Source organism: Microtus pennsylvanicus, chromosome 17 (assembly GCF_037038515.1).
Source record: "Microtus pennsylvanicus isolate mMicPen1 chromosome 17, mMicPen1.hap1, whole genome shotgun sequence".
Taxonomy (NCBI): Eukaryota; Metazoa; Chordata; class Mammalia; order Rodentia; family Cricetidae; genus Microtus; species Microtus pennsylvanicus.
Window position 1 is genome coordinate 17,766,576 of NC_134595.1, and position 21,504 is coordinate 17,788,079.

The 21,504-nt window shown below is 46.8% G+C and overlaps 1 protein-coding gene across 3 annotated transcripts in view; it reads right to left on the bottom strand.

The window, feature by feature from the left end:
* Positions 1-4,310: 4,310 nt before the first annotated feature.
* Fer (FER tyrosine kinase) overlaps positions 4,311-21,504 on the bottom strand; it is a 328,203-nt gene continuing 311,009 nt past the window's right edge. Inside the window, exons 18-20 of one of the 3 annotated variants that reach the window (XM_075952223.1) lie at positions 16,401-16,555; positions 12,155-12,277; positions 4,311-11,448 (exon numbers count right to left, since the gene is read on the bottom strand). In XM_075952223.1, coding sequence (XP_075808338.1) covers positions 11,306-11,448; positions 12,155-12,277; positions 16,401-16,555 — 421 coding nt within the window. In that variant the 3' untranslated portion in view covers positions 4,311-11,305. The remainder of the gene's footprint in view (positions 11,449-12,154; positions 12,278-16,400; positions 16,556-21,504) is intronic. The other 2 variants (XM_075952224.1, XM_075952225.1) reach the window with 2 other exon arrangements.

Here is a 21,504-nt window from a genome sequence, read left to right on the forward strand (position 1 = left end):
CTTCATTTTCTATTGTAACCCTTTTGTTGTTTATTAAGTTTGGGATGTCATGAGATTTGGTGAAATTTATTTGCTAAACTAGCAAATTTCAGGTATCAGGTGTTTTTCCTGCTGCCCTTTTCAGTCGACCCTCTGCTCTACTATACCTGCTGATCGATCCTGTGACTTCTGGGCCTTCTAGCACAGCATCTGAAGAATGCGCATTTACAGCAGATGCAAGGTCACACTCACCTTCCTGGAACATCTGCTCTCCATAAGAAATTGTGGGGTGACTGAGGAAGGACCACAAGAAAGGGTGTGTAGGAGGGAGAAGGAAGGAATGGGAAGAGACCAAGGAAGGAAGAAAAGTGGTCTACTATTTCTGTGGTTACCAGAGCCACAAAGGGGAAGGCTGAATTTGATGTGGTTTATTTTTAGAAGCCCATGGAGTGACCTGGCTGGGGTTGATGGCAGTCCCTTCTCTTACTTGGTTGCCACTAGAGAAAGTTGCAGCCTAACACTGAGTTGTTCTGTGCAACATTGAGTTGTTCCCTGGGAGGCTAAGGCTATATGCAGCTCTCAATTGGGAGCTGCTTGTATCTAGGTCTGTCTGACCTGTTTGAAGTCCCTAAGACTATGACATACATATGACATGTCATACTATGACATCATTGACCAAATCCCCTCCTGCCTACTTCCTTTCATGAGACACTGATGTCCTGCTGTCTTCCTCAGTGTCATTTGGGCTACAGGAATGCATCATTGCTCTGATATTTGTCGGGGGGCACACGGGGAAGGGTGGGCAGACGCAGGGGTCACAAGGGGCTGCTGAGAGACAAGTGTGTTGTTAGAACCTATAGGTGTAAATCATTTATTGGCTTTTACTCAGTTCTCGAGGAAACATCTGGTAGGCTTTTAAGTGTTTTCAGGAGGAAGGCAAAAATCTCTGGATGTGGGATAAGATGAAGACCCACTGACAACTGGGACAGGTGGGCTAGAAGAATCTCTTCTAAAGCCACCAGCGCCTTAGCTCCCTGTGACATTTATTTTTCTACTGATTCTGATATTTGTATTCCATGGTAGATCAATTGGCCATTAACAATGTCTTCTCTATTGATCTTATCACCTCCCTGCCCAATGTCATCACTGCTTACCAGAGAGAGACTACAAAAGAAACAGATACCGGAACTACCTGATCCCTGAGCTGAGAATAGGCAAAAGGCTTAAAGTGAGCCACCAGCAACTCATTACAGGGTGTTTCTGTGTCTCAGCACTTCTGAATGGCCCTGGGTGAATGGCCGGCCTCCAGCTCTCTCACTACTAGGAGGTGGGGCTTAGTGGAAAGCAGTTAGGTCACCAGGGTATGAGTTTGAAGGAGTATGAGGACCCTAGATGATCATCTTTCTTGTTGCCATGATGTGATCAGGCCTTCTCTGCCAGACTTCTGTGATGATGTCCTGTGTCACAACAAGGCCAAGTCACCTGGGCCAAGTGACCACAGTAAAGGCTCTGAACAATGAACACAATAACCCTCTTTAGAGTTGCATCTCTTGACGTTTGTCAGAAAGCTGGCCCAGCAATAAGCAAAGGGTCAGAACTCACGCTGTAGAGCAATGATGGTTCAGGAATTCACCCCCACCCCCAAATGACCTCAGACTTTAGAGATCAGAGAATCTCAATGCTAGAAGGGGCCTTTGAGATCAGTGTTGTCAGGAGGCAACAGAAATGGAAAACTGTTGACAGAGGTGAAAGGGATTAGTTAGAAGGCCATCATGAGGCCATGTAGGGAGGTGAGCACCACAGCCAACAGAAGCTAGAGAACAAGGCTTGTGGATGGCAAAACCCAGGGCTGTAGAGCGCGCAGGAGCAGGAATCATAGGAAACGTTCTGTCCTGGAGACTGTGTGCTGCTGTCCTGCCTGTCAAGACTCAGTCTTGGGTTTCTGAGCTTTTTTAAAGTGCGGTGGGTGCTTGGAACTCCATTCTGATCAGAATTGTACCAGTTCCTGAGGTGGAAATTCCCAGGAGAATGTGCCAGCATAGATGGCGGGGAAATACCTGCTGAGGTTCATGGGGAGAGATGTCACACGATTTCAGGAATGCTCTTAATAGAAACGAGTTCTTGCTCCTGTATTTTCTACGAGCAACATCACAGCTGCCGAAGAGATCACTAGCCAAAGGGAGGGCACGGTGATGTGTAGGCTTCAAGTGCCACGGAAGCTCGGGATTTCCAGAGATGCTGCTCTTTCCTTATGGGGAATGGGATTCAGTCAGGAAGCCAGAGTGACAGGTGCACCTGGTCCTAACGAAGTCAAGAAAGGCAGAGCTGGTCCAGGATTCAGACAGAGATGCTGGGCAAGCAACTCAACTCCCACACAGACTGTGATGGGCTGTCAGAAGGTGCTCCAATCCAGAAACACCCAGAAGGCACTGGGTGCTGTAAGAGCAGTGAGGTCAGATGGGATGGGTGCTGTGCTTATCATAGAACACGGGCTGGCTTTATGTCAACTCAACACAAGTTAGAGAGAAACCTCAACTGAGGGAGTGCACCCACAAGATCAGGTTGCAGGCAGGGTATTTTCTTATTAATGGTTGATGGTCGAGAGGCCAGCTCATTGTGGTGGGGCCATCCCGGAACTGGTTGTCCTAGGTTCTATAAGACAGCAGGCTCAGCAAGCCATAGGCAACGAGTTTCCATGGCCTCTGCATCAGCTCCTGCCTCCAGGTCCTGCCCTGTTTGAACTCCTGTCCTGGCTCCCTTGCATGATGAACAGTGATGTGGAAGTGTAAGCCAAACAAACCCTTGCCTCCCAAGTTACCTTCGGTCATGGTGTTCCACTCCAGTTAATAGTAACACAAACTAAGACACCTAAGAAGCTGTGGGTTGCCCTGGGAACACAAAAGCAGTTACTTGGGGTAACTATTCAAGCTCAGGACTTAGGAGACAGGGCTTGGCTTAATGCAGACAAAGTAAGCGACAGAGAAAATATGGGATCAACCAAAACCTAGGTAAATAACAGGATGCAGTATTGAGATGGGCATGCAGAAGCCAAGCCCCGCACCAGAGCAAGCATGATGGACAGGTAGGTACCTGAGCTTCCTGCACTTCAGCGTGGTTCCAAGTATCGGCTCCAGCCACCTTTTCCCCCTAAATTCTCATGTTACAGCTAAACAAGTCATGTTGTAAAAAACAAAACAAAATCCCCCACAATACATTTAAGAAAATCCTGGCAAACTCCCGAAGCACACAGAAAACTCGGATTGCATTTCAATCTTGAGATCTCTACAGAAAGAGACGATTGGACTGGGGCAGCAGAGCCATCATCATCAGGACTGATGCGCTTAATTACGAGAAACCCAAAGCTAATAATTTCATGCAGTGCTACAGCCAGAGGAGCCTGGTTACCATGGAAACCTCACTTTCATTTTCTTCTTTCCTGAGCATATTTATGTGGTAGAGGAAGAGAAATGTAAACACGGCAGAAAGATCAAACAAGACACGGCACAGTTTGCTGTAAATATTTTACATTATTACAAGAACACAGTGAACAGGCCCTGCAGACCAATGGATGGGAACTGATCTCTGGCAGGAGAAAAGAAGGCTGTTCCCCTAAAATGGCCCAACTTTACAAAAATGGCGAGTCTGTTTTAAAAAAAATGTAGAAGGCAATTTTCAGAACATTCTGTAATATTAGCCAAAATTCAAAGTGTATTTCTTCTGAATGCAAAATATAACAAATAAATACATGTTAAAGACAGATGAGAGATACAAACGACCAAAGGTAGACAACCAACTGCTATACGCAAAGGTAGACAACCAACTGCTATACGCAAAGGTAGACAACCAACTGCTATACGCATAGCTGTCATCCACTTTCAGAATTGTTTACAAAGCCAGAAAAGCCACTGTGGCCCCTGAACATGTTTTATACTTGATATTTTCAGAAGCACCCTATTTCCAGTGTTTCTTTTATCCACTTCACAAATATATTATTTTTAAACAAAAAAGAGATTAAAGGTGCTTTAACCTGGTATTAAAATGGCCATACACTGGTGCCCAAGAAAACTGCGAACCGACCACAAAGCAGGGGTGCTTGGTTCACAATGACGCTTGCAGACAGGACACTTAGACAGCAGGTAGCTGAGGGCAGCCCTGCTCTCTCAACACTGAGTTCATCTCCAAGTAACAAGCAGAGAAAGCAACTCAGGAAACTGTATTTCTGCTCCTGCTCTCTGTGCTCCTGTGCAGGGAAAATGGGGGAGGAGGTTGAAAGCCCACAGTAGTTGCATGGCCCGGGCACCCATTGAGTGTGATGGTTTTTTTTTTTTTTTGTGCTCAGTTTGCTTGGATTCCTGAAGAAGTCAGAGTATTTGTGTGTCTCTGATGCTAACTTCCATTCTCTTGTATTCTCTTTAAACTTGATGTGGTTGCATAGTTAAGCTTTTGGAGAGTTCTGGCATTCTAGAGCACTTACCAAAGCACTCAGACCAGACTAAAATACTCAGGCACAAACTATGGCTCAAAGTCAACAGAGTGTGCACCAGCGTTCGTCCCCACTGTCCCCAGTTGCTCAGTCCTTTACACACCGAAACACAAACCTAAAACCTATGGGCAGTTAAACGTCTAGAGGTGTTTGAAGCAAGAAGCTGATTTGGCAGTCAGTCTTGGTGGTCTATGAAGGAGGATGGAGCTGTCCCACAAGAACTGTGCCCACAAGGACAGCTTGTATCATGTGATAAAGCTGGGCAACAGACACTATGTTAATGAAGTGAAATTCCAGCAGACAAAGGGTATTTTTTGTCTCTGGCCACTCTGACCCTGAATTTGAACTAAATGAGCTTCTTTTATGTTTGATTTGATGCTCGGAGTCACTTGGTTGTGAAGCCTACCTATAGTAGTAGCCTGTTGAAGCTGGAGGAGACTATCCCACTGGCAGTAAATAAAAAGCGAGTTCCGTTGGGATGTGTCCACATCCTGGGTACTGTGTCTGTGCAAGGCCCAGGGTCTGAGGAGTGATGGGAAATTCTCTCACAGTGGAACTGTGCTGTGCTTCGTGTTGCTCTTCTGATTTCTAGCATGGGACGTGCCCCGCAGCACCCCGTGGCTGATTTACCACAGCCCTCTGTGCTCTGGGTGAGGATCAAGCCTGCTACTGTGTTTGTACACGCTAACAAGTCCAGCATTATCTGAGGAGCTGGCAAGCAAGTTTTCCCCACCAAATTCTTTCTAAGAGGAAAACCCTTAGAAAAGAAGGGGCAGGGAATGGTGAGCTAACACAGAGTATCAATAACAGCTGTCTGAGTCCTCTTAGCCCTTAAGGGTTTGAACACAGGGGCTCACTGTTTGCCCTGCAGTGATTGTCAGGAAACTCCAACACCTCAGGGTGATTTCACAAGTGCTCCACAAGGAAAACAGGAACGGGGACTTAGACTTCCGGGCAACTTCTCTTTTCATTCTTGGGTTCTTGCTACGCTCACAGGTGCCTGAGGCGTGTCTCTTAAGGGGTTCTGTTGTTTGCTCTGGTGGCTACAGGCAGACACCTGGCTTCTTACGGGGCCAGTCTAGCATCTGCTGGGTGGCATTTACAGCCTACTTATCTGATGCTACAGAAATTCCTAACAGACAGGGAAAGTGGCAATGCCTGGTTTTCCAGGAAGGGAGGTCCTCTGGGAAGCTACGAGGAGAACTGATGTCTTCGTACAGTGTTCTGGGATATCTAGTAAGGCGCACTGGCTTACTTTGAACCCTCATTGTGCCCTCTTAGTTGAAGCTTTGGAAGACCACTTAACATGATGTAACTTGACTAACTTAGCTATTGCTCTTAAGAAGGATGCAGAGGACACCAAGTGAATTAGCCTGGAGTAGCGTGTGGATGTCCAGGGCGTTACTGTGGAGTATTCTGTTCCACTATTTCTTTGGGGGCAGGAGGTCAGCTTGCTAGCTCAAGACAATAAGGAACCTGGACATGCCCACAGTGGTCTTAATGTCCTTAGAAAAAGTCCCCAAGCCTTTGCCGGCAAGGCCGCTCATACAGCATACCTGCCGCCTAACGACGCCATCTCCACAGGTCGCCTCCTCTCATAGGCTCACTGTGCTTGGGCTTCTCAAAAGAGGCCTGCACTTCCTGTTAGGCAGGGAAGCCCTGAGAAGAACTCTTGGGTTTATAAGCCAACAATTAAGGCTTTTCTGTTCTGGTAAAGAGAAACATTGCAAAGCTGAAGATGAGAAAGGATAGTAGCCGGCAGTCAAAACCGAGTACGGCAAGCCGCAGCTCTTAGCCTTCCTGAGCCTGGCATGGCAGGAGGGAGGGGAAATATTCCGTGGCAGGTCTTTTGCTGTCACCCAGCACTCCAGGCCTCTGTGGAACGCCTGCATCTTACTGGCTAAACAGATGTTTGGGCACATAATCCTGAAGTTCAAAGAGAGATCTCGGTAGATATTTCTGCTTGAGGATTCTTACAAGTAAGGAAGCTAAACCTGCTATGTTACAGTTTTCTATTACTAAAGTGAAACCCAGAGACATCTGACAGTTTCCTGTAGACCCCACACTGAGCTGTGTGTGCTGTACACTCAGTTTCCCCATGCTTAGGAAATGGGCTCAATGCCCACCTCTGTAGCTTTGCAGGGAAAGCTGAGACCTGGGAGTGGGGCTGGGGCACAAGACAGACCAGAGTCTCCTGAAGCCCTTGGAGAAACTGTTCTAGAGGCTGAAGGGGTGTTATGTTTGGGACTGTCCATTAGGAGGCGGGTTCCCTGTTGCCTGGTCTTTGGGCATTTCCATGGGTCTCTGATGTTTTCACTACCCTCTGTCTTCCCAGATGCCTTTGCTGGATGCCCACTCCCTTACCCCACTGCACTGTGCTCGGCCTCAGAATGTTTCTATTTTTCTCCTTCCCTTAATTGTTACTAGTGTAAAGTCAACAAACATGGCTACTTTTCCAGCTTCCCCCACTGCTTTGTTTCCCTTCATACAGCCCAGCACAGCAGGGCCCCTCAGCAGGGAACTCCAGGAACCAGGGAGTTACTTACTAGTGGTCAAAGGTGTCACAAGATGACTTAAGCATGTTCTCATTTAGGACTTAGCTTCTACTGCATTAAAAAGCTATCTAATGAGACGTGAAGAACCCGTGGCCTTCGCCACGGATGTTTGAGCATTGATAACTAGTGCAAATGTAGAGGCTTTGGCTCCTCCCCCTCAGGACCCAGCACAGGGCAGCACGTGGAACGTCACGTGGCCAAGCAGTTCCTGCTGCAGGGAGTGGCCCTGGCTCTTTTGCAGCTTTGGGGCCGTTGATCTGTTCTAGGTTTGGTGGGAACAGTTTGACACCTGGCGGTTTCCTCAGGCTTCAAGGGGCATTGTCGGTCCTGTCCACTTTCTCCCGCTGCTCCAGGGAACTGGTTTTTTCCTGTTTTGCCTCCCTGCATGTCTAGGCAGCTCACTTACAGACCTGCTGCGCCCTGCTCATTGCTCTTGGGCACAGGTGTCTCGCCCGCCCCCCCCACTGTCCCAGAATCTTCACGCCTGTCAGGATAGAGTGGTTCTAATGCTAGTCCTGAATTTAATCTTTGAATCAGTAGAGGGCAGTGGGGTGGCTTGTGGAGGTGACAGTCATTTCTCAAACTGACTTAGGGCAGTGATATATAGTTGACTGACCATCTGTATTAGAATGTGACTTTCAAAGGGACATTTTACAGGAGCTTAATTTAAGTCTGTATCAGTAACTCACTGCAGGGTGAGCTTGCTGGCTTTTCAATCAGTTTCTTATACAGAAATGAGTGATACATAGTATACAGTCACACTTGACATGAAACTAGTAAGTCCAGAAAAATATAAAGTAAAAAAAAATCTGATTTAAAATAGTGATATTTAGAGTAAATCCGTTAATAAGAGGTAATAATTTTAATAGTAAACTCTCACGCCGCTTTAAGATGGATTTCATGTCATATGAAAGCTTTGATATCATCTACTGATGATAATGGCACATTAAGCGTCTCTGCAGCTCTCTCAGTTCTGTGCTAGTTTGTATGAGGGCTTGGATCTTCGTGACAATCGCATCTGCTGTCAAGAGACATGGAGGATGTCGACGGCGTGACAGGAGGGGGCTGGGAGGAAGAGGGCTCAGGCAGACAGCCCCTTTCAGATGTCACTCTTGCGTCAAGGACACACGGGATTAGGGGACCATGAAGGGTTATGCCTCACACTCCTCTGACCACGACACACTCCACAGATCTGTGCCTACAGCCGGTTTGCTCGCTCCCTGAGTCCCAGGGTGCAGCAAATATTGCAACTAAAATGCTTGCTTAACAACAGTCTTGGTCCCAGCACTGTAGAGTTGGTCAGGGGGGCTAGTGAACAGAAATGGGGCTCAGAAGGAAACTAATACAATCTCAGTCATAAAAATTCTGTTTCCCAAACAACCGTGCAGTGGAACCGCCTGTGAGATGCCCACTGCTGGCTCCGGGCTGTACTGATGTCTGTGAGGTGCCAGCTGTGATGGGAACTAACTCTACTGTCCCTGTTGTCTTGGAAAAAGGAGGAAGAAATCACAGGGCGCACGTCCCTGTGGACCTTGAAGCAGGAGGGGCTGGAAGAAAGCATCACATCACTTATGGTTTTCCCAAAAAAATGGCTTTGAGAAGAGAGCTTAGGCCACACAGGACATACAAGGATGCTGATTTGGCAGAAAAGTTCCCTTCTTTAAAAAACAGTGAACTACTCATTTCTTATGAAGGCTTCTTGTGATTCAAGGTAGGAAAAGGCAGGCAGAAAGTCAGCCTGCTCGGGTTTATGGCCTTCTCCTTCACGCCCAGACGGCCACACTGAAGGAGAGCAGGGTTACCAGCAACTCTTGGATAATCCATTAGTAAAATAAAGGCTTGAGGCCAGGCTCAAGCGTATCCACACTAGTGGGTAATTTTGGGCAGCACTGTTTACTATTATTATTTAACGAGACAAATCCTAGAATTTTGTGCATGTCTACAGCCTCTTTTCCCTAAATCAACTTGCAAATCAGAACTGTATTTATATGTGCACTTTTTCGGTATGGATTAGCCTCCTAAAGTACATAATTCCAATAATTATCAGTGACAGAAGGGATGAATAAATTATGCTTCGAGCATAACAAAATTAACAGTAAGAATGTTTTGCATAAGCTTTTCTTAATGCATGCGCCTATGTTAAATTTAATATTCTATACGACTGACATGATCCTGAAAGGCTCCCAGTGAGTTAATCTTAAACTGTACCTCTGCCTGTTCTGGGACAAAGAAGAAAATAGAATTTAAATGCTGCAGATGTCAAGATGTTTTGAAAAGCTTTTTTAATTTAAGCAAAGAGTTATGATGTGAATTGCAAATCCCAACAGCCTAGATGAGTGAAATTATCAATGCCATGTTCTCTTTCCAGCAGAATGCAAGGATTAAGCTTCGGGTCTTGTTCACAGAGTTAGAGCCAAGCCAGTCTCCTTTCCCTGGCTGGGAGAGCAGTGCTGAGAGGTGCTCCTTTCCTTTTCATAGACAAGAATTGTATTATAGGCGGATTGACTTGGAAATCCTGAAAGGGAACCTCTTATCTCCTTCTGAGGGCCGGCAGATGCCTGGAGAGCACAGCGCCGACTCTGAATTCTGGAGTCTGTGCTTGGTTTTCCATGGTGGGTGCCATTAAAAGCGAGCTCTGCTTTAGCAGTGTTTGACCTGCGGGACGCCGTGCTGTGCCAGGGCTGCTCTGTGTGGGGCAGCGTACTGCTGTGGGCAGGCGCACACGGCCTCTACTCTAGTCTGCGTATTTGAACTTTAAATGTGTAGAAAGTGAGCGAGGAGGCTGGAATGATGGGGACAGTCACACTCCTCTGCAGCGGCCTCCTCTGGAAGTTAGAGTCTGCTCTATGCTCTACGCTGCCCGGAAGGGAAGGGAGGGACTTGTCATCTCACAAGCTCTTCAACACAGGCCAAGGAACCCCTAAGGTGACGTCTGTCTGAACAGAGGCCTGAGGGCTTAGTGAAGACTTCTGCGCCACATCTTCCCCTGAGTGAGAGCACCTCCCAGACACACTGATCCTGAGACAACTGTGGACAGATCATGGGGCCGTTCCCTGGACACAGTTGAGATTCAGTTCAACCAAATCCTAGTTTTAACTGCTGTACACTTGATAGGTCAGAGAGACCTTTAATGATGAGCCTGCTTGCATACCTGTGAGCTATTAGGTTTCCGGGCACTGCCTTTAGGGCAAAGAGGAGACGGAAGTGTGGGCATCCCTAGGGCTTTTCTTCATCAAAAGTCCTTGATTTCTGACCCATCTATTTCATTCCTAGCCACAGTACTCTTCAGTAGGTGTATGCGGATGTGTCTGTGCATATGAACCATGGGTTCTGAAGGTTCAGAAACTGGTACAAAGAAAGGGACCTCCATTCTGGGACTGTCCCCTAGGACGAAGACACACGGTTATTATCAAGCTCCCCCTTCTGTGACTTCAGTATCTCTAAGAAAGCTTCCACTGGGCTCTAGGAGCTCCTGACACATTTCTTAGCCCTTGTTGGGAAATTCAGACCACAGACACAGTGTATTATAAAGGTGCAAATCTGGAAGGAAGGCCGGCTGTTTTGTCTTCTCCCTGTTGGGCACTGGCTAGTTGCTATTTTCCCAGCCTGCCATCCTGGTCACACATGTCTCTTGCCATCCCTGTCCTCTGCAGTCTCCTGCAGAAGCAGCTGCCTCCATCTTGCGTGCTCTCTGGGAATTTTCCACGCACTACTTTCTGCATCCTGGACTGAGGAGGGAAAAGACAATATAACACAGGGGTGTGATGCTCTCACTGGGCTTGTTCTGACAGGAAAGAAAAGAAAAACCCTAGGAGGTCCAAGTAATTCCCAATATATGATTATATTTATAGATACAATCTCGCCTTGGCAGAGGAGAAAGCCCACTGTGGTGGGAAGGCATCATGCGAGCGTGCGCTACCAACGCTGTTTATAGCACCGACTGAGGAGGGCCTGCGGCAGAAGCCCACGGGCTGTGCCTCAAGAAGACCTTGGAGGGACACCAATGGTCCTGGGCAGCAAAACACAGGCCTGTTATCTTCTCAGTTAGGCCTGTGCTTTTCTCTGCACAGTGGCCTCAAACGGTAGGGTTTTGTGTTAGCTAAGACGGCCCTGGGTAGGACTGTTTATTTCTTGAATAAATTTGCCTTTAACATATTTAAAGTGGAACAGACTTTTAAAAACCCAGTTAATAAAAACCATAACCTTCAAAGATGGCTGCAGTAAGGTGGTATAAAGTCAGGGTGGCTGAGGACAGAGTCCCATAGGTGGAGTCTGGCCCTTGCTGGCACTATGTGATTTTCTTCTTGATGGCAGTGAGCTCTTTGTGAAGGTCGCTGAACTTAGGGCGGTTCTCAGGCTTATAATCCCAACACTTCATCATGATTTTAAAAATCTCTTCTGGACAGTTCTGTGGGGCCGACATCCGGTATCCTGAAGATTCAGAAGAGGAGAGAACTCAGAGCCGGGGAAGATATGAACACTCACACAGGGCATTACGCTGTGTAACTGCCACCTGGGCCTGCCTGCCTCCGTCAGGGGGACCACGGCACTTCTTCAGAGCACAGCCTCTCTAAATCCCTTCTGGAAACTGAAGCCTTTCCCCTGGGGTACCACAGGGAACACAACACCACTCTAAGGCAGCCTGCCTTCCGTCACCTCAGTGGGGCAGGACAAAAGTGGTGTTCTCTCTCTCTCTAAAGTGGAGGGGCCCTGCCCACGGACACGATCTCATAAACTGTGATCGTGCAGGACTGGTATCTACAGAGTTCACACTGGAGAACTGCAATTAAGTTACAAAAACAAACTGCAAAAGAAAATAATGCTTTAAATAAGTTCACAGTTGTGTTGGCCATGTTCATAGATACACGTTCATGTTCATAGATACATGTTCACAGGTACATAGATACACCTATGGGACATGGGCTGGCTCGCAAGGCTCTGCCCTGTTCTACGGGAGCCATAGCACCCATGGTGTTTGGAAACAGACTACTCTGACATGTTCCTCCCTACAGCATTGCGACCCTTCCCTCCCAGATCTGGTGGCGGACACGCCATGGGCACCGCTGTCCTGGTGCCCATGAACCCAGATCATTGAGGCTGGTGGACATGAATGTGACACACCCAGGCCTTGGCTTACCTCTTTCCACCTGTTCCCGGGCCTGCTGGTTCGTCATTCCAGGGTACGGACAGACTCCTAGGCTGAAGGTCTCCCACAGGAGGACGCCAAAGCTCCACACGTCACTTTCAGAGCTGTATCTCCCTGAGAGGGAGGAAATGGTCATAGCCAGGTGAGTCAGCGGAACAGGAGGATAAGGGCTCGGCTCTGAGTGTCAACTGCATGCTAGCACAGCTAAGCCTCCAAAGGAATGTCACAGGTGCATCCATTCTTGGTACTTGTGTTAATTCCATGCCGAGCAATGTTAAGAATTAAATGGAGTCTTCAGGAGGCTGGTTTAATCAAATGACCTATAAAATGATTTTCTTCTTTTCCAAAAACAAAAATTCAGCCAGCATGCAGGTTTACTTCCCCTATGGTATCTGAATGAGGTGGTTGGTTTATATATAAAAATATAAATTTGCACACATCAGTCCCTAGGAAATTAAATAAGATGGAGCCCTACAATTTGGCCTTCTGCCTGCATCATTTTTTTCCCAATAAAATTACAAACAAACTTAAAGCAATAAGGAAAGTTTCTTAACTTCAATTTTTTTAAACTTATCACTGTTTACAGATATTCTTACATGTTTAAAGGTCTCATTTTCTCCACTGATAGTTTCATTTGCAGAAAATGCATTTCTCTGTGAGGTTTGAATAGAGCGGAAATTAACATAGCTGACTGATAAGAACAACTTCTATTACATGTTGCCTTGTTTTGTCAGAATATCATGCTGCACCTGTGGTGAGCTACGTGAGCTGAACTCTTAGATTTTTTGCCCTTTTGGTAGCCTTCAGTAGAAGCACAGAGATAAAATCCCACCAAAGATGCCTCTGGAGATGGATATGATATCAGGGAGGAGAAGCAGAAACATCCCTCCCCGTCTCCAAGACAATATGCACTTGTCCAACACTACATATGCGCACTGCCACAACCAAACTCCACCTGCAGTAATGATAAGGTTTTTTTGCTTTTTTAAAATAAGGTCACATGTAGCCTAGGCTTGCCATGTAGCTTAAGGCTGGCCTTCAAGTCCCGATCTCCCATGTCTACCTCTCCAGTGCTGGGATTACAGGCGGGTGTCACCATGTGCAGCTTGAGGGTTTCTTGACTCAGCATTTTCTCTCCCCCTGCTACCCCAGGATTTACAAATGCCACTCCTGGAAAATTGTAATCTTCCTCTAAACAGAGCGGCCTCTTCCGATCCTGAAGAAGGCAGATGGCTGGAACGTGCCTGTGCTGGGGTGGCTCTCAGACTGGACTCACTGAGCAGCTTCCCACTTCGGAGAAGGCCATTGTGGACATCCCTGTTCTGTTGGGTAGGAAAATTACTTTTCTTCTCTACACATCAAGTCTTTTCATGAAACTCATTCAGCGGCTAAAGGTTACGGCTAATTTGTAAAGAAGTGAAGATCTGGAGACACGTAGCTTATGTTGTCTCGTGGAGATCAAGAAAGGTGCTCTGTGTGTACACAGACCACACTTCAGAAAGCCTACGGAACCTGCCTGACATTCGAATCTGGTTTGGTGGATCATTTCAACACCACGGAGCGAGTCAGGGCAACATTTTGCTGCTGTCTTGCTGCACTGACCTCACAGTGCCTGTCTGGAGCAGAGGCACTACAGTTTGCACGACCACAGATGGGGAGACAGCTTGCCCAGGTCCTGTCGCTGAAAACATAACTAAGGAGAAAATGCATCTCCCTCTCATTCCAGACTCTCGGGAGTTCTATCACACCGAGAAGAGTTTCTCCTAGTTAAGCCGTGAGCTCCGCCATCACCCTAAACAATCAGGTGGCAAGTGGTTAACTTTTAAAATAATTTCTGAGACTATAATTACAGCATTTCTCCCTCTTTCCTTCACCCACACCTTCCTATATGCCTCCCCACTCCTCACCAGATTCAGGGCCTCTTTTCTCACTGTTATTGCATGCACATCTGTATGTGCACATACATCCATCTTCCTTAGTATGTCCCTGTTCAGTATATTATTATGTCACATGGATGCATGCTTTAGGGCTGACCATTTCACACTGGACAACCAATTGGTGTGCTCTTTTCTGGGGAAGACCCTCTCTCCCACTCCTTGCTGGAAAACTTTCCCAATAACTGGTAAGTAGGTGATGTTATTTCTTAGATAAGACGAGTATACTGCCTTTTCTTTATAAGCCTAGTACTTCTGTTGAAAACCAGACTGAGGACGGAGGAGTACAGTGTGAGTATGCTAGCATTTGATTGCTGGGGAGTGTTACGATTTGACTGTGAGATGTGCCTATAGGCCCATGTGTGATCCATTAGTCCCTGAGTGGCGGTGCTATTTGGGAAGGTAATCAATGAGGCCTTGTTGGAGGAAGTAGGTCACTGCGGGCAGCTGCTGTTGATTTAAAGTCAGGCCCTACTTTCCGTTCAATGTAACTACCGTGTCTTCCCTGCCATGACAGACTATGTCGCTCTATAAATACAAGTCAGAAATAAACTCCTCCTCCCATCGGTTCCTGTTGTCAAGGTGTCTGACCAAGCAATGAGAAAGTAACTAATCTAGACTGTCACAGATACACCGCTGAGAGGCGTTTGAGAACAAGACGAGAGCACAGAAAAAGTATCTGTCTCTGAAAGGAGAGTATATGGCTAGAGACAGGTGTGGGTAAGGGGCCTTTAACAATGCCTGATTCTTAAAAACATTTTAAATTAAGTAACAATAATGGCACAGCTGAATCCAACAGACCTAAGCCAAAGCTGCAAGAGGATCGCTTTGACCTTCCTGACTCTCCCTGGGAGATGGGAGCGCTATTGCAGCAGCCTGCAGCGAGAGCGAGGGAGGGACCAGTGAAGAGGAAGGGCTCCTAGGCATGAAGTAAGGAAAAACTTGAGGTGTAACAAGAAAGAAGGACTTTCATGAGATAACCCCCAGTCTGAGAACTAACAGAGCAATCAGGGTCGTCCTGAGGCTGTCTTTTTCGGGCATCTCCTGCTGGACTGGACACTAACTACTAACCTGCACTGTCGTTCACCTGTACAGTGTCTTCCTCCTCCCCACCCAACGGCATCGTACAGAATCTGTATCAAAGGCAAATGCTACCTCAGAGTCAACCTGAAGGCTTCCTACCTGTCCTTTTCACTTGAAATCCATCTGTCTGGCCCAAGTATCTGGAGCTAGTCCTCAGACTCCTAAGTACTTTAGTGAGGTCAGTATTCACTAAAGCACACTGTGACCAAGAGGTGGATTTTTACTCTCATAAGCACTCAAGCACAAGAAGAAAATCCAGGCACAAGGGCTTTTCACAAATATTTTGCACCTAACGAAAGACTCTGTACACATACGAATGTTATAGTCTTATCTTTCGTCCAGTGGTTTTTCCATGAGGAACAGCACCCAGCTCTGCGAAGACGCCTGTGGGAATGATGGGGTCCCTGAACTCTAAAGCTGGTGTAGATGACTAGGAAGCTCACAAGAGCTCCTCGTGCTGGCATGAGGCAACTGCCTCAGCCATGACAAATATCCAAGACAATTACACTCAAATCTTTACCTAGAAAAAAATCTGGTGGCTCCTCAAGACGTTAAACTAGTTCACACTCACATCCTGGGCTACTGGGTGCAGAAAACACTGTTCTGTGAAGTATAGTACCAACCATGACAGACACACTGACAACTTGCGGGCTGCCATGGACGGCCTTCCACACATTCACACGCATGTGTGCACTTCTCACAACAGAGATATGGAAAACTTTTCAGTGGACAAAAATAATAATAATTAAATAAATAAATGCCTGCTTTCATAGGAGACAATACCCACGTCTCTCTTTGCTCAAGATTTATGTAAACTCCAGGGACAGAGGCTGAGACCAGAATCCTGCGGAGGTAGATTGACACTATTTAACCTTAGATGAGATTATTGAACCAGTTATAAGACATTCAAACTAGCAGACCAGACCCTGCAACACTTCATGCAAGTATAAAAGTGTGCACATGCAATGTGCAGTGTTCTGAGGAACGGTGCATAACAAAGGGAATCGTTCTTTGAACACTCATTGGCTACTGAAACCTAGCAATCGCACAGGTATGAACCCTGGGGTCTGTGACTAAGAACAAGGTAAGAACATACACTGAATCTGGGTTGCCCTTCAAGCTCCAGGCTGGATTCTGTTCTACCCCAACCATGCCGTGGGTGCTTTGTGCTGATGCAGCCCACCTTCACTACCAACAGGAAAACTGGAGTCCGTTCATACCATAATTAAGAGCCTCGGGTGCTGTCCATTTAATCGGAATCTGCTTCAAGCCGGAAGATGAATATATTCCGCCGTCTTCTTGCCGAGACATTCCGAAATCACTGATTTTCAGAGTATTATTTTCCCCTACCAGGCAGTTTCTTGCAGCCAGGTCCCTGGGTTATAACAAGACACAGAGAACGCCCATTAAAACAAGTTGAGAGCCGCTTTCACATTTTGACTTCCACACTTTGCATTTTCACATCTGCAGTGTATCTATAATGAGGTTAAGAACGCTCGCGATTTACCAGGCTTCCCATCAATTCTGTCACAGGTAAAAATCACCCAGGAGAACATTTGCATATGGAGCAGGCCACATGCTAGTTTTCTAGGCATCAGCCAGATTTCCATTTAAATAGAAAAACTCAGATTCTCTGTTAAAAGAGGAAGCCACAGAGGTGAGGCTAAGAGAATCTGACATTGTTTTTATGTTGACCAGCTTCCCTAGGGCAGCACTGCCCAAGGGCTGCTGGGATAATGGACTGTTACCTGCTGTCCACAAAAGCAACTTGGTCACATGTGCTGCTGAGTGTGTGCAGCGTGGCTAGCGTGCCTGAGAAGTAGTGGCAGGTGGCTGCGGTAAAAGGCCATCTCCAGAGGTTCCCCGAAGAGGGGGAAAGGCTAAGGTGGTAAGAAAGTGGGCGAACCATTCTACTGCACCCGGGACAAACCAAACTGCATGGTGGCTCGGCTCGCTCTCCCTCATAGCTCTACTCTATCCACGGGATGTATCAGAGCTAACAGTGAAGTCCCTTCCCCAAGTCTAGTGAGGAGGGCATGCAGCAATCAGATCATATAGAAAGTCATGAGTGTTATCACCATAGGACAGGATCTATGGTGCGCGGATGTCAACGTGTGTAAAGGGACAGACTCACAAGAGGGAATCCTAGGTTAGACAGGCTTGTCCAAGGCCTCTTTGGTATTTACTCAAAGACCTGGAGAGTGTGTGTCAGTTAGGTACGGTCTGAAGGAAGGGTGTGTGTCACGTAGGTGTGGTCTGAAGGAAGGGTGTGTGTCAGTCAAGTTTGACGAAGACTTTCCTCCTAACATCCATTTCTTCCACTTTAGTACAGGAACCTAGAGTTTAGCTGAATGTCTGGCCATGTGGTTTAAAACATGAAGCTTTATAGTGTCTCCGGCAGTTAGGCGTGGCTGTGCTTTAGGTGCTGGCTGATGAAGTGGCAGCATAGGAATTCTCCACAGCGTTCACACAATTGTTTGAAAGCAAGGAGAGAGACTGTAGCTCTCTCCCCCTCCTTCTGCTAGCCTGAGCAGGGACAGGAAGAAAGGTGTGAGCAGAGAAGACCAGGAGCCTGGGATCACTTACGAGTTCCAGAGAGTTGCCAGCCATATTCTGTGCTTGGATTTGCTACATAGGAGAATTATTATGCTATTTAAATGGTTTTCATTTCTTAACTTTGTGTGTCGGTGTGTGTGTGTGTGTGTGTGTGTGTGTGTGTGTGTGTGTGTGTGTGAGATTATAAGCAAAATACAGTGGTGAACCTGGATTTAGATACCTTGAGTTGGAGAGATCTATGGGATGTCTCAGTGGAGGAGGGAGTAAGCAGCTGGCATATCAATTCTGAAGTCACAAGAGATATCAAAGAGACAGCTGTAGTTTTTAGATGGCATTTGAAGGTATGGGATTAGAAAAGCATGCACGGCCAGTGTAGAGAGACGGAAGGCAGCATCCAAAGATGACACCCTGGTCTAGGGAAGGGCCAAAAACAAAGGGGGCAGCACAGAGGCAGAGAAAGCCCTACCTCTCTGTTCAGTGGGGACTGCATTTCAAGGGGCAGTCGGCCGCTGTGGGTAATTCCAGGGCAGACTGTGAGCTGGTTACTGACTGGTCAACATGGACTAGGGCAATCTTAGAGACGCGGTGGCTGTAATAAGAGCGTGACCACAGCGGACAACGGAAGGGAGAAAAAGCAGCTAAAAGCTCTGCTGAGTACATCTGCCGTAGAGAGACAGAAGTAGAGAGGTCTACAGAAGGGCTTCAGCATGAGGGATGCCCCACCCTGCCCAGTGCAGAAGCCAGTGTATGTGTGCAGGCTGGGATATGATGCAGGGAAACGTGGCCGTCACAGATGCGAAGATCTTTCAAACCACACATGAATCCAGACACCTCTTGCATTCTCGATGTAGATTCCTAACGTTGAGACGTGTGTGGGACACAGGATGCTCAGAAACACTCTATGAGTGGGTACCCTCTCATATAAATGGTCCAGGATAAAGGCATCCCTTCTGGCTTTTCATTTTAAATTATCGTCTCCTGAGCAAATAGTTGGTTTTCTTTTCAACTGGTTCTTATATATGTGTTTTTGGAACACATATATAAGAATTAATTTTTGGAAGTCTTGAGTCATATTTAAAGTTGTTTTTTGAAATGAGGTCTCACTGGGCCCTGGCTGGCTTTGAAGCCATTTAGATCCTCCTGCCCCAGCATCCCAAGGTCAGTCCAGGCATACACTATCACGCCAGGTAAGTCTAATTTGCATCTTTAGCAAGAGACACATAAACATCCCACTGGTACCTAACAGTACCCAATTAACCTTACAATTACAGGCCACAATTATGACCAGAGAAATAGCATTTCCATTTTGGTAGGGAACTTGGCTGGCTGTCCTTACAGCCATTCACAAAGAAACGGGAAGCATTTCGCTCTGCTGATTTGCTGCGACTACTTTTATTCATCGGATCAAGACTCACAAGGAGAACCATGGAGGAAGCCCAAGTTAAAAACTGAATCTGACTCACTGCCCGGCTTTTAAATGTGGCAGCTCACCATGTGCTCCCACAGGGGGAGTTTCCTGCCAAAGCAAGTGACAGTGAATGGCTGGTTTATAATTCACTGCATCTGTAGTCACGATCTAGGCATGCTGTCCTGGGAACTCCAGGGCTTACCCACGGTTGGCTATAATACACCCCAGTCCACTACCTGTCTGTGTGGCCTTGGCATACTTGGCTGTGCTTTCCTCATCTAACAAACAGAACTTGGCAGGGCTAGGAGGGGTAACGCATACAAAGTGGCAGCATACGGTAAACACAGCATCAACTTTCAATAAGACACTTGGTATTGCCCTTGCTCATGAGTCAGTACTGCTACTGTTGAAACTACTGCTCTTACACGAGGCCCGGAACAACATGTGGAAATCATTCTGCAACCATGTCAATGTCAGAGTCTGTCATGGTCACAAAGGAATAGGGGCACTCCTGGAAACACAACTGGAGGAGACTATAGAACCACGGTGCAGAGATCTAATCAATGACGTTTCCACACTTTCACATCCTCTTGAGACAATGAAGAGTAAGAATGCCGAATCTCTCATGTGGGTGCAGGCCTGGCTCATCTGGTTTGGAAGGTGGCACTGTGGGTGTGCTGTCTCTGCAAGGCGTCCAGGCTGCACTGTGACGCTGCACACAGAGGAGGATCCAGAAGGGAACTGGAGCTTCGCTACTAACCAGGTTCAGATCAGGCCATGTTACGTCACTGCATCAGATCTCATGGCTCTCTCCTTTCCCTTTATCCTCTTCTGGGGATGAGGAGGACATGTTTTCTAGTACCTTCCTAACGGTCATCAGAAACAGTCTGTGGTTAGTAACACGGGATGATGTGTTGGAGATTTCTGAAAGGCTGTGGCTACCTTTAATTCAGGGGATTTACTGCAAACAACACAGCCTTTAAATCTGGATCCAGACAGTCTTCAAAACCCACACTTGTAACTTTGGTTCTGTCAAGGCAGTAAGCCCATAATGCAATGCATGCTGGTTATAACTAAAGCCTCCAGGTGAGCCAGACAAACACAAAGAGTTTTCGAGATTCATGCATACGGATTCCAGAGTGTGACAGAAACTTGGAAAGGCAGCACAGGAGTTCCCTCTCCGTTCTGTTGCTCTTCAGTGCATTTGCAGCATCCCTCAAAACAGGCACAGAGGAGGCACCTGAACTAGTTTCATAAACTCCACAGACGCCCATCTTTCTACCTAGATAAACTTGACAGCTACCAGGTAGCGCGCAGGGAAATGAGTGAAAAACCAGAGAGGCTCTCCTGACCCATGTGTGAGTGTGCATGCCTCAGCTGAAACCCTGAGTATCTGCTTTTGTGGGACATACCCACACTCACTGAAACTAAGGCTGATAGGCTTGGCTGCCTTAACAGCAACTGAAGGCAAAAGTTTCGTCTGAAGCAAACGATGTTTTGTGGCAATCATTTTGTTCTGCAGCATGCTATGGCACCACTACCACTCAGCTTCTTTCCTTTTTTAATTTTTTTAAAAGATATGTATCTTTTTTAAAAACATTAATTTATTATGCATATAGTGTTCTGTGTGCCTGCAAGCCAGAAAGGGGCATTGGCTCTCAGCTATACGTTAGCTCAGATTATGAGCTAACCCATGGTTGCTGGGAATTAAACTCAGGACCTCCAGAAGAACAGTCAATGCTCTTAACCTCTGAGCCATAAGACATAAGACATAAAAACAAAAGCAGAAAGGGTTAACCTTCAGAAAATATTAAAACAATCTCTACTCATGGACATATTTTCTTTAAACACAGAAGACTTCTGGTAACTTCTATGCCAGCAGATTTAAGCAGTACACTAATTTAGCAAGGTTTGGGTTACAGAAAGTATTCTATGCTGGTAACATAAATGCCACCCAATGCTTTTAACACAAAAACATCGTGATGGAAGGAGATCACCCAAATCTGCCGTAAATTTTGCACATGACAGTAGACACAAACTCATGAGCTGTTTCTTAGAGCAAACCAGGAAACAGGTGGACAAGGAGGGATGTCTCAGGATGTACGGGTGGCATCGGGGACCCATTCTGTTCCTGTCTGTACCAAAGGCCAGATTTAGATGGAAGAGATGGGTCAGCAACTGGCCAAAGAGGAGACACAACAGCTGTCGGGAAACACAGCCAAGTCCTCTCTTCACACAGGCAGGCGATGGGGATCCACAGCGGGACAGCAGGAGACGCTAGCTGGACAGCACAGCTGCAAACTCCATGCATTCTCCTTAGGAAACCACATTCCCACGGGGCTGTGGAGTCCCACAGCTCA